The sequence below is a fragment of the Erythrolamprus reginae genome, chromosome 1 (genome assembly GCF_031021105.1).
Source record: "Erythrolamprus reginae isolate rEryReg1 chromosome 1, rEryReg1.hap1, whole genome shotgun sequence".
NCBI lineage: Eukaryota > Metazoa > Chordata > Lepidosauria > Squamata > Dipsadidae > Erythrolamprus > Erythrolamprus reginae.
The window spans coordinates 181,275,428-181,289,547 of record NC_091950.1 but is presented as its reverse complement, the minus strand read 5'-3'; the positions used below and the strand labels follow the sequence as shown (position 1 = coordinate 181,289,547).

At 36.0% G+C, this 14,120-nt stretch overlaps 1 protein-coding gene across 1 annotated transcript in view; it reads left to right on the top strand.

Annotated features, from left to right (window-relative positions):
• Positions 1–14,120, top strand: part of CCDC148 (coiled-coil domain containing 148) — a 205,830-nt gene that overhangs the window by 3,458 nt on the left and 188,252 nt on the right. The window contains exon 2 of the mRNA XM_070731569.1: positions 12,785–12,851. Coding sequence (XP_070587670.1) covers positions 12,785–12,851 — 67 coding nt within the window. The remainder of the gene's footprint in view (positions 1–12,784; positions 12,852–14,120) is intronic.

Here is a 14,120-nt window from a genome sequence, read left to right as displayed (position 1 = left end):
CGTGTATAAGTACACCAGTGTGCCTTCTGTCCCCTGTCCTAATGTTTCTTTTTTTACTAGTATCATGTATATAAATATTTTTATATCTTTGTAGACCACCAATACATACTTGACAAAACAAATAAAAATAAATAAATAAACCCACTGAAGAAGAGTGGAACTGCTGTAAAACAGTGATTCCAATCCCCAGGCCCACAACATGGTCCATTAAGATATTAATGGTATTGTTTGAATGAATGAATTAATGGTATTGAAAGTTGCTTAAAAGATTTAATTTGTGGACTGTCTAATAGATCCTGGGGAAAAAGGACTATGGGGCACTCTAGGAACAGAGGTGGCTGGTGCACTGACAGAGAAGGCACCACCTTCTCGCTCCAACTCCTAGTTTTTAGTCTGTACTTAACTTTTGTAATTTTACATTGATTTTATATTGATACCTTAATTGTATTGTAAGTCACCCAGAATTGATTTGGATAGCAAGATGGGTGGCATATAAATTTAATAAAGATTTTGAGTCCAAGAGAAGGGGAAAACATAAAATTATGTTAAGAATAAGTTAAAGATGAAGAATTCCTTTGCAGGCTTTCAAGGTTGTTTACATTACCATAATAGGAATCGAGCAGAAGTCCAAGCAGTTCTTGTTTCTTGAGTTTGCTGTCTTGAAGAGCTTCACAAATGGAAGCATGAAGGAAGCACTTTCCCCAATTGAGTCCTGGCATCAATCATCCAAGAGAACCATCAATGCAGTCTCCCTCCTGTATCCAGATATGAGCTCTATTTGAGAAGGTCACAAATCATGTGCTTATTCTAAGTTGTTGACGTTGGTCTACACTTCTTTCTGCATAATCATACCTAAGTAAGAGAGGTTAGTGATTGGACAATAGTTATCTAAAATCCCCGAGATGACAATAGCTAAGATAATAGCTAAGATATGCAATCATAACTGCAGCATGGAAAGACTCTAGAAACCCAGGATAGTTGTATGTCCTGGAGTCATGTGATCGTATCACCATTTGTAACCTTCCCAGACAGTTTACAACAAGCAAAGTCAATAGAGGAAGCTGGATTCTCTTGATGATGACATGATTCAGTTAATGACTGCAGTGATTTTCTTAACAAGTTTGGGGAAAAAACAGTCATAAGATGGGATAAAAGCCCATATTATTATTATTATTATTATTATTATTATTATTATTATTATTATTATTATTTAGATTTGTCTGCCGCCCCTCTCCGTAGACTCGGGGCGGCTCACAACAATAACAAGAACAATGTAAAAAACAAATCTAATAATTTAAAAAACACTAAAAAAAGAATAAGAAGGGCCTTGTTCACCAATGGAAATTTTGAACCCAATTGTGATTGTAAGTCGAGGACTACCTGTACTTATGATATGTTGCCTTGAGGTACTTAGCTCTATTTGTGCATGGACACCATTGATCATACAGGTAGTCCTTGACTTATGACAACAATTGAGCCCAGAAATTGCAAAGTGAGAAATTTGTTAAGTGAATTTGGCCCCATTTAACAACCTTCCTTGCCACATTTGCTAAGTGAATCACTGCAGTTAAGTTAGTAACATGGTTATTAAGTCAATCCATCTTGCACACTGACTTTGCTTGTCAGAAGGTCACAAAGGGGATCATGTGACCCCGGAACACTGCAACTGTCATAAATATAAGCCAGTGTAAATCACATGACCATGGGGATGTTGCAACAGTCATAAGTATGAAAAATGGTCATAAGTCAATTTTTCAGTTCCGTTGTAACTTTAAATGGTCATTAAATGAACTTTTAAAAAAATTAAATGAACTGTTGTAAGTCGAGAACTACCTGGACAGTCTCTATGGGCTGGGATTCAGTGTATCTGGGATACTGATACTGTATTCTATATTTTTTGCACTGTTTTGGAGTTTCATGTTTTCCCATCTACAAATATCTACAAATACAGCATTATTGCTGCAGGGTTATATAAGAACCACATCTGTTCCTATTAATTTTACTATAATTTAGTAAATATTTCTGTAGCATAGATTCCAGGCAGCAGTTCTTAAATAAAATAAAAGCTTGTGAAACTATTTCTCAGGTTTCAGAGGACAAGAGCAGACAAAACATAGCAAAACAATACATCCATTTTTGTCTGTTTTAAGATTAGTTATCTCATGACCCTTCAGAATCAAAATGGAATGTTATGATTTAGAAAGGGATGTTTCAAATATTTCTTGCAACAATACTTTCTAAGAGTTTCTGAAATGTCAGACTTTTAAAATGAATAAGAAAAAACATTATTTCCCACAGATTTGTTTTGGAGTGTTGAATTGGTTTTGTATTCTGAGAATAAGCTTAGCTTCATAAATGATCCAATTTTAAGTGCAGTCCTCCTGTAGAGGATAGATGATGATTGTATTATATTTAAATTTAAGGTTTCTGTTTATTACATTCATGTAAGCATGTATAGTAGGTTGGATTTCTATCATTGCAGCTTCAGTTGAGCTACACACTCTTAAAATAAATAGGATTCCCTTGCATATAATAATTTGGAAATTGATCTGAACTATCCATTTGATAATGTTTTCCTCTTTCCTTTGTCTCCATCCTCTGTTGGTTGACTATAATTCATTTAGTGATGCTATTAAGCTATATAATAAACCTTGAGCTAAAGACCTTCAAGGCCTAATTAAAGCATAAATGTATAGCCATTATTGGATTGAATCCATTTTTTCTATAATACTTTATTGTCCTCATGCCCTAGGTTAGTGCTATAGCACACAAACAGAAGCTTGTTACATGATTAAAAACATCTTCCTTTGAATGGGATGTAAGTTAACTTGTTTAAAAAAAGTTCACACAGGTGGCTCCTGAAAACCTGTGCTAGTATATTGGTCAGTTTAAAGTTGGAAAATGCCAAAAATACATTTTTATATACATACATACATACATACATACATACATAGATAGATAAGATAGATAGATAGATAGATAGATAGATAGATAGATAGATAGATAGATAGATAGATAGATAGATTAATTTGGCTGAAGACAAGGTTCAGACTTCTAGGTTCTATCATATGTCAAGACCTAAAATGGTCACCTAACATCAAAAAGTCATAAAAAAAGAACAACAATGAATGTTCTTTCTATGCCAACTCAGGAAACTCAAACTGCCCAAGGAGCTGCTGATGCAGTTCAACAAAGGAATTATTGAGTCTGTCATCTGCACCTCTATAGCTATCTGGTTTGGTTCTGCAACACGAAAAGGGCGCAGAGGATAATCAGAACTGCAGAAAAAAACAATTGCTATCAACCTGCCTTCCATTGAGGACCTGTATACTGCATGAGTCAAAAAGAAGGCTGTGAAAATAGTTACAGACACCTCACATCCTGAACACAAACTCTTTCAACTCCTACCCTCAAAACGATGCTATAGAGCACTGCACACCAGAACAACTAGACAGAAGAACAGTTTTTTCCTGAAGGCCATCACTCTATTAAACAAATAATTCCCCCACCACGTCAAACTATTTACTAGGTCTGTATAATTAATCCTCTCATCATTCTCATTACCATCTCCTCCCACTAATGACTGCATGACTGTAACTTTATTGCTTGTATCTTTACCATTTATATTGACTGGTTCCTAATATGATTTGATTGCTTATTTGTACCCGGACTATCATTAAATGCTGTATCTTATGATTCTTGATGAACTTATCTTTTATGTACACTGTGAGCAAGTGCACCAAGACAAATTCCTTGTGAGTCCAATCACACTTGGCCAATAAAGAATTCTATTCTATTCTAAATACAAAATGGGGAAAAAATCCAAAAGAAGAAAAAAAGGCAAAAGCCACAAAGCAATCAAAACTCTAATATTATTAGGTGTAATGGTCACTCAGGTAACTGATGTTATGGAATAGTGACAAGGTATTAAAAGACATGTGATGGTATGTGGTCTGACTAACACTCCTTAAGCAACTTGTTTCTTTCAGCATGAAGGATTTTTTTTTTACCACAGGGAAACAGAAAAAGATCATCTATCATATGTTTTTTATGCAGAATAAGAGCACACAATTTTGTTCTTTGCTTAAAACTTTAATTTATCAGTCCCCTTTAGGAATACCTATGAACACAAAGTTATATAGAAATAAATTAGAGATAAATTTTCAATAAATGATCTCAAATGTTAATGTTTTTTCCCAATTTCTGAGAAGATTAAAAGAATGATGAGCTTTGAGTTGGATTATTATAATCAAATACTGTAGATGTCTAATACCTGTAATTGTATTTGCTAGCCAAAAATACAGTGTCTGGATGTTTGATCTTTCTTGTTTTCATTGTTAATTAATGGCCAGTTCCTGAGCTTTTATTTATTTATTTTATTTCTTTATTAAATTTGTATCCCACTTCTCTCCGTAGACTCGGGGTGGCTCACAACAGTAATAGAAAACAATATATAATACAAATCCAATAATTAAAACTAAGCTTTGTAATAGCTTAGTCTTAAATCTAAACTTCTGTGAGGGTTTAAGTTTAAAAATTGTTAAAGGCGTAATTTTACTTTTTTTTGTTTCTGGTAGTAAGTTGTCATGTTTATTGCTGGTATTTTATCTTAGCAGAAAATAACTTGGTACATGCTCTTTACTAGGGCTTTGGTTTGCCAGAAAGATAAATATAATTTCATCAGGAATTTATTAGAAGTTAGTACTGAAAAGTTACAGGTGGGTAAGGTACTGTATATCAGAGGTTGGTTCCTCTCGGTTCGGACCGGTTCTATAGAACTGATAGTAACTTGGCAGACTATGTTGCTAGAGCCGGCAGCGAACCAGGCCTTCCACACCCCTGAACCAGTTCTTTTTGTGGTGCCTTAGGTGCCACCATCTTTCTTATTGCTTCTGTGCATGTGCAGAAGCTTTGTTTTAGCACTGCGCATGTGCTAGGTGCGGTGCATCACTGAGCAAACCAGCAGTGAAGAAAACAAAAACCCACCCCTGAGGTATACCATCCTGGGCAAATACAACACTACTACTTAGTGGGGTATTACTCTCTCTCTTTCCGTAATCAGAATAAGTAAGTTCCATCAGCAAAAAATCAGGCAACACATTTGTATGACATAGTACCAATCAACACAATTTAGTCTTGAATGTATCCAGTGATGCTTATGTGTCATGGATACAAATCTTCCATCCACAGTTTATTTTCAATGGCTATTTCATGAAATCTGGTGCAATGTCAACATCTTGGTAGAATATATTAGAAAAAGAGTTGGTGGTTTGTTTTATGTAGTATCAATTTAATTTGAGGTTAGCCTTTTTTCTTTAAAAATAAATGAGGACATTGTGAGATCAGAAAAGCATTCAGTTTCAGGAGTTCCTTATAAACAAATTTTGGGAATAAAAAAAGTGGGCATTTGTCATATGTTTATTAGGGGGACATGATCGAAACATTTAAATATGTTAAAGGGTTAAATAAGGTTCAGGAGGGAAGTGTTTTTAATAGGAAAGTGAGCACAAGAACAAGGGGACACAATCTGAAGTTAGTTGGGGGAAAGATCAAAAGCAACGTGAGAAAATATTATTTTACTGAAAGAGTAGTAGATCCTTGGAACAAACTTCCAGCAGATGTGGTTGGTAAATCCACAGTAACTGAATGTAAACATGCCTGGGATAAACATATATCCATTGTAAGATAAAATACAGGAAATAGTATAAGGGCAGACTAGATGGACCATGAGGTCTTTTTCTGCCGTCAGTCTTCTATGTTTCTATGTTTCTATATCACTTAAGTGTAAAGTGTTTTATATGCCATTTCAGTCTACCAACTCTATGAAGAATGACAGATTCTAAACATAATTATTAAGTGTTGTACCACATGATTCTTGACAAATGTATATTTTATTTTATGTACGCTGAGAGCATATGCACCAAGACAAATTCCTTGTGTGTCAAATCACACTTGGCCTATAAAATTCTATTCTATTCTATTCTAATTTATACCCCATCCAGAATTAGCTGTAATCATTAATTTGAGATCGACTTTCAAGAACCTCTGGAAAGCTTTTGAAATATCAGCAGGGACAAAATCATTTCTGTCTCTAGAGGAAAGCTATCCTAAATGAGTAGGATTATTATAACTTCCATCTCATGTAAGCAGAAGCAGTACTTAAAATTTTGCTTGCAGTTGGACTTCTTCATGCCCAGACATTCACTCAAGACTTTCAGATGTAGTCTTATTTGTTTTTGAAGTTGGGGAATACTGAAAATCAGGATTTAAATCATATAATCTCTCCTTATCTGGATTACATAATCCAAATGAAAGCAGAGATGGATTATATATTGGGAAAGGAGATGATAACATGGAAGAAAGATTTTGACAGAAGCATCAGATTGTGGGCATCAAAGGAAATCTAGAGAGGAACTTTGTATTCTACATTAGTCTGAATTTTGCTTTTGTGAGCATAATATCTTTTAACATTTAGCTCTTTAGCGTTATTAGATGTCCACAATAAGTAGCACAAATCTATTGATCAGATTGCTTTTAAATAGCTATTTTATTATCCATATAACTGTACAATCTGTATATTGTAATTTAAGATTGCTTCTTTAAAACAAAATTCATTCTTTGATTATCATACTGAAAATATTACTGGATTCTGTTCTGTATTACTCCAAGTTGCATAGAAATGATTTTGTGCTGAAAAGTCAAGAGAAACAGCTACCCTGTTTCCCACAAAATAAGACATCCCCTGATAATAAGCCCAATCGGGCTTTTGAGTACATGGCAAAAAGGCCAAGTGCTTATTTCAGGGTTCAAAAAAAATATAAGATAGGGTCTTATTTTCTGGGAAACATGGGTAGCTGGGACCCTTAATGGGTTCATGCCATATGTATACTTCTACCGGTGAAACCTGGATATGATATGTAAATTGAATTTGTGTTAGTGCTACTAAAATGAATGTGCATCCATCACCATCTTACCTTTTGTTCCATCAGTCTGAAGAAACCTCTGGGTCATTAGTCTCTAATGATATCCATGCTCAAACCCCAAATTTCAGCTCTTAAGTGATGCTTATAATTCCTTCCCTCCATAGGCCTTCTTCCATAGCATCTTTAAACTTCTTCCACTACACTCTCCTCACTTGACCTGTCTCTTACCGGTCACATCTACCCGACCCATCAGAGCAGGGAGGCAGGGAATGTTACGGGTCCCATCCCCGAGGGAGATACATTTGGGGGACCCAGAAGAAGGGCCTTTTCTGTAGTGGCTGCCCCAGAGATTAAAATGACTCCCACTCTTCTGGAAGGTGCTGAAGACCTGGTTCTGCCAGCGGGTCAGGAAATCCAGAGGGGGATGGAGCCCATTAAATGGTTCATGTAATCTACCATTGCTGAGGCAGAGTGGGTGGGGGTGGTTTTATTATATTATACTATATTAATTTATTTGATTCTTTTTATTAGTTTTATTGTTTTAAATGTGGTTTTATATTCTGTAAGCCGCCTTGAGTCGACATGGGCAAATTGGTGGCAATATAACTTCAATCAATTAAAAAGTGCATAGCATTTTCTGATATAGGTGATGAGAATGTAATTGCAAAAAGAATGCCTTCACACCAATATGATGTCCACAAGCATTTATTCTGGAAAGAGGAGGTTAAGTAAGTAATCATTGTTCATACTGCTTGTCTAACCCAAATAGTGCTATATAGGCGTGGACTGCTAGCATGTAGAGACATAAATAGAACAGCAGGTAAAGATTGAATGGGGAGGGTAAACTGTCCCAGTTAACCCTGTTTAACAAAAAAATACTGCAACAATTTTCACCCTTGCAAACTCCTCTATTTTATTTCTAACTATTCTCCTTATCATAAAAGAATGTTTTCCTTTTTCATCATTTATTGTATTTCAACTTAGCAAATTCATTTTTGGTGGGTAATAGCAATTTAAAATGCTGTATAGAAACATAGAAACATAGAAGTCTGACGGCAGAAAAAGACCTCCTGGTCCATCTAGTCTGCCCTTATACTATTTTCTGTATTTTATCTTAGGATGGATATATGTTTATCCCAGGCATGTTTAAATTCAGTTACTGTGGATTTATCTACCACGTCTGCTGGAAGTTTGTTCCAAGCATCTACTAGTCTTTCAGTAAAATAATATTTTCTCACGTTGCTTTTGATCTTTCCCCCAACTAACTTCAGATTGTGTCCCCTTGTTCTTGTGTTCACTTTCCTATTAAAAACACTTCCCTCCTGGACCTTATTTAACCCTTTAATATATTTAAATGTTTCGATCATGTCCCCCCTTTTCCTTCTGTCCTCCAGACTATACAGACATATATAAAAACATATAAGTAGTCCTTGACTTGTGACCTTAGTTAAACCTGCAATTAATATTTATATATTATGCCAGTTATAAGGCAGAATCATCACATGACTGAATTGATTTTGTGATGTTTGTGGCAGTTATTAAGCAAATCACCAGGATCCTTAAGCAGATCTGCAGACATTAAGCAAACATGATAGTCATTAGGCAAAACTATTGACTGCAATTGGTGGTTTTTCCTAAACACCCCGTAAAAAGGTTGGTTTGGTACAAAAAGGGTCACAAATTGCGGTCACAGAACAGTGGGATGCTGCCAATGGTGATAAATGCAAGCCAGTTGCCAAGTGACCATGGGGAGATTGGCTACTGAGTTGTTTCTACCTTTTGGGGGATCTGATGTAACTTTGAACAGTAGTCAGGTAACTGATCGTAAGTTGAAAACTACCTGTATGTAACAATAAAAATACCGTAATGCAAATTGGCAACCAAGTAAAAAATTAAACAACCAACAAATCAGCATAACTGCTTCCCAGACTCTGTCACATATACATACTTCTACTCCTTCCCATGCCTTCATGCTGTCTCTCTCTAGTATTATAGCCTAAAGCTGCTCACACTCAAAGATTTGAGGATAGAAGGTTTAATCCCCTTTATAATATACTTAGAGCTGAGGCTGCCTAATCATTGTGCTGCAACTGTCCATTTTCTCTCCTTAGTGATTGCTTTGGTAGAGAGAAGAGCTAAGCAAGCAAGCCTTTGGAGATTGCAAGTTTTCATGTTGTATGGTCTAACATTATTTTAACCCTTTTGAATGGGAGAGAGTTTAGCAGGATCGATTTCTAATTCCCTGCATCTTATTTATAAATCAAAGTTTCCTTGGCAGCTGTCCAAGCTCCTGATACTTAATAGGCTAATCTTAGTGATGTACAAACTTTAGTTTAAAAAACCCAATCATTTCATGATAGAGAGTTCCAACTGTACCCAAAGGTAAGTATGTTTATAGCAGGGTTAGGCATCAAACACTTAATTGTCTCTTAACTGCAGAAAAAATAATTTCTATTTAACATTGTTTCAATCAGAAATGTTCAGCAGCAGGAGATAACCATTATAGCAATTGCAGTCCACAGCAAATGGTTCTGATAGCAGTTAATGTGCCTACACAGCTACGTATCTGTCCATTAACATTTGCCTCAAAGATATATTGGGAATATTAATATATGTTTTGCAGTCAATTGGAAATGGAATTAAATGACAGTTCTACATAGAACTGAGTGTAGATCTATATTATCTGTGACTGCTATGGCCATCTCTGCGGGCAAGATTCTTCTCTAGATATTACTTAGGGACAATTGCATTCAGCAATGATTCACACAGAACCAGTTCTTTAGGGCTTCTGCCAGTGGCTCACAGCTGAGCGTGGCACGGCTGGCTTTAGTGATGTATTGCCTGCTAATTGCTCCTTTGTCACTTTCCTTTCTGGTTCATTCTCCTCCTTTCTGAAATAATGCTAGTTAGCTATTAAAGATATGGAGAAAAATTAGAGCACAGCCCCAGTCAATTTGGAAGATTGAAATTGAGTTTCCCCCCCTCCTCTTAAATCACCTTTATTTCCACACAACTGCAGTCCATCAAGATGTGTAAAACTATGGTCCTCATTTTCCACCTGAACCAGAACTGGGAAAGCGATCCGGAGTGGTTTCCAGTTCTGTTTGACAAGGTCTTCATGCAGTTTGTTCATTAAAACCTGTTGATTTATTCTGGAAAGAAAGAACATGTGTTGTATATAAGAAGATAAGGTTCTATCCTTTTAGCAACTTTGCAAATATTCTGCAAACATCTTTGCAGAAGGTTTTTTTATATATATAAAATGCACACGTGCAGGCAGGTAGATTCAAACAAGTTATCATTTGCAAAGACTAGAGTTAGCTTTTACTCTCATGTGTATTTTTTTTAAATTCCTGCTTCACATTGTTTCCCAAATAAATTTACTTGTGGAAGCTGTGTATCCAGAAATTGAAAGGAAACAGTTAACTAATGGTAAATTTACCTGGACTGTAGTTAAAGTAAACTAGCATAAAAGTACCATGATTTTAGGCTCTTGTTAAAACTTTCTGCTTCAGCCCCAATTTGGAGCAAAATGAAAATGTGGTTTATATCATCTGAACTCACATATGGACATGGTTGATTTAATTAGGCTTGGGGGAAGCTATGGAAGCTATGGATCATGATTGTAAGACATAGGAAAGTTATTTTATTATTTTCCATACATTATAATCCCAGTGATAATTATACTTCGCCACTACTATTTTTCTCCATTAGAAAACAGCAACTTTGGGGATAAGGAATTAAAACCTTGAATCTTAACCCTTTCTTTTTATAGAAATACTATTTACAATTTAAAAAGAGACCTTTAAAACATATTGAGTACTTACATGGAATGCTTATCCATTGCCATCTTAATACATTTTATGTTTTCATATGACAAGAAACATCTCAATCTAATAATTTGGGTTGTGTTTGCACATGTTAGGCTAAAGTCTGGTCACTAATTTGTAGTTCATTGTGCCATGCAACACTATATCATTCAAACATAAGCATTTACTGTATCATTCCAACATAAACGTTTACTGTATTGGGTTGTGTTTCCAAGAGTTTGGAGAAGTTTGCACATTTTTTCTTTTTTTGATGCATTAGTTACATTCTGTGTTACAGAATAACCTCTTCTAAAAACAAGCTAGAAGAACATAAGCAATAATGGAAGAATCAAAGTTAAAACCCTGTTGAGCATTAATTTCTCTCTAGCTTTAAACTGTCGGTAATTAGGCATCACTGCAGAATCGACACAAGGTTGTTCTTAACAGCTCTGTATGACAGTTTTCTTGTCCCAATTATATCCTTTTAATTTCCTCTTCCTTAGCTTGGTATTTTCCACATGTCTGCTTAGTGTGTTTCTGTTTCACGTTTATAGACTTATTAATATAGGCTATTAATTTGAATGGTACACAAAAATAAATTACACGATCTAGGAGACAGATGTCAAACTCGCGGCATCATATTGCGTCATGAGACATATAATATTTTCCCACTTTGTGGAGCTCGCGTGGGCATGGCCTGCACATGACGCATCTGGCCCGTGTTTGACAACCCAGATCTAGGAATACAATACGTAGATATACAGTATTATATTTCATATGTATATACATATATATATATATATATATATTTGTTTTCTGAGTTCGGGTTATGCATATAATATACATGTGTGTGTGTGTGATTTTTTTGTAGAGGCAGAGGCCCGCAGGTTTAAATCCCAGTAAGGGTGTGGCTACCTGATGAAGGCAAATAAGCCCGAAATAGATCTATAGTAGTCTCCCTTTTCATTATCAGCAAAATATGTTACTTATATATGTATGTATGCATGTATGTGTGTGTGTGTGTGTGTGTGTGTATGTATGTGTGTGTATATATATATATCACATGTTTTTTTGCTGAATTTGAAAATTAGGTTTATTATTAATTATTAAGTGTACAGTATTAATTAACTGTATTGTATATATAATACAGTGGTACTTCTACTTAAGGACTTAATTCGTTCCGTGACCAGGTTCTTAAGTAGAAAAGTTTGTAAGTAGAAGCAATTTTTCCCATAGGAATCAATGTAAAAGCAAATAATGCATGCAAACCAATTAGGACAGAAATGAAAGCTCAGAATTTGGGTGGGAGGAGGAGGAGGAAGAAGAGGAGGAGGACAGTCACTGCTGAAGGAAGAAGGTGAGGTGAGGGGAATCAAAAAATCCAAAACTTTAAGGCTTAAAAAAAAAGAGGGACTCTGAGGCGGCGAGGAGGAGCATGCACCTCCCATACACTCGGCACGAGGCTGCATCCCATACACTGCGCCAGAGAGAGAAACCCAGGTGGGTGAGAGGGGGAAACCTCTTGCCCCTTTGACCAAAAGGTGGTGGCTGCTGCTACCTGCTTCCTCTTCCTTCCCATGCTGAAGGGCTCCCCTCTTCTCTGGCTTGCTTGCTTTGTACCCGGCACTTTTCCTTCACTGTGGTGACTCCTCAGTTTGGCTGAAGCTGAAAGGCTTCTCTGGCAGCCCAGAAAAGCCCAAGGTGGCTGGGATTAAAGGAGGAATGGCAGAAAACTGGCTGGGCCTTCGTGCTGCTCTCAAATTTCCTGGGAATTTTTCCCGGACTCGGGTTCTTAAGATAAGAACACCCGGTTCTTATCTAGAAAAGTTCTTAAGTAGAGGTGTTCTTAGGTAGAGGTACCACTTTATTCACATGTGATATTACATACACAAGTTAATATGTGAATATACATTCACCCACAGTTCCTATGCTTAGATAAAACTGTTTCCTAGCAATATGTTGCATAAAGTCCTGACTAGTAATTCGTATTTATATTCATGCCTTCTGTGAGCTTGGTAATGGGACAATGTTTCTCTCTTTTTCTCTTAATAGTGAGGGCACTGATTTACTGCACCAAACAGAAAAGGCGTTGCTGCTTCATTCTCTGTCCCTCATATCTGTAAGTAGTAAACATTATTAGGATCACTTTTTGCCAGTATTATTCTTCCAATTTAGATATTACTGGTTTCCCTCCCAAAAAAGTATGTAATAATTTGCATTGTAGGGTTTTTGGTGTGGGTTTTTTTTGCCTTTTCCAGAGCTTTATGTTTTAGAAAACAAAACAATCCAAACCTCTTCCTGCACTGTTATTCTTTACAGCTCATATGTTTTATAACACAGAAAAAGTGAAATAATTTCATGTACCTACAATTGCATTTAAGTTAAATATATGTGTATCTTTCACGTATTGTTTTAACACAAAGTAAGCATGAACAGACACATATGACTCTGCTTCATCAAATTTCAGGGACCAGCATAACAAAGTGGATCTCAGAAATGAAATAATTCATAAACATCTGGTTGCCTGTATCTGGCTATGGCAGGAACTCTGCATTTTATCATTTCATTTCTTTTCATTATTTCCCTTCCTTTACCAAAGTATCTTTATGCCTGTATTGAAAAACTGTTGGATGAAATATTTCTGATAATGGAGAAAAACGGTGGCAGAGGGAAGTAGAAGTTGTTTCAAAAGTACTATTTAATTGGAGATGGGCAAGGAACTCAAGAACTGCCTTCCACAGTTCAGGAAAAAGGCTTTCGATGAAGAAATGTCTACATTTGATTATTGTTTACATTCCTGTATGTAGTAAGACATTGTATATTTTTATATTGTATTATTGCTGTATGGCCTACAACTTGTAGTAAAATGACAAATTTTCATTTTACCTATTTAAAGAATCAAGATATATATATATAAGTCTATGAAAACACACACATATATATATATATGACGGTCTTGGCATATTCGGGTTTCTTCCCGTGTAGGATTTGGAAATTTCTGGCGACGTTTCGACGAGGTCCCACTCGTCATCTTCAGGCTGGTGTCTCTGTCCTTGTTCTAGGGCAAAATTTCCAAATCCTACACGGGAAGAAACCCGAATATACCAAGACCGTCATACCTGTACCCGTGAAAATCTACGAATATATATATATATATATATATATATATATATATATATATATATATATATATATATATACACATACACCGTGTTTCCCCGATAGTAAGACCCCCCCGATTGTAAGACATATGGGGGGTTTCAGGGGGGTCGGCTAATATAAGCCATACCCCGAAAGTAAGACATATGTCTTACTTTCGGGGAAACATGGTACTAAAAGTGAGGGAGCTGTGCGCGGTGGCGCGCTGCGCCCAGAGCTTGGGCCACCC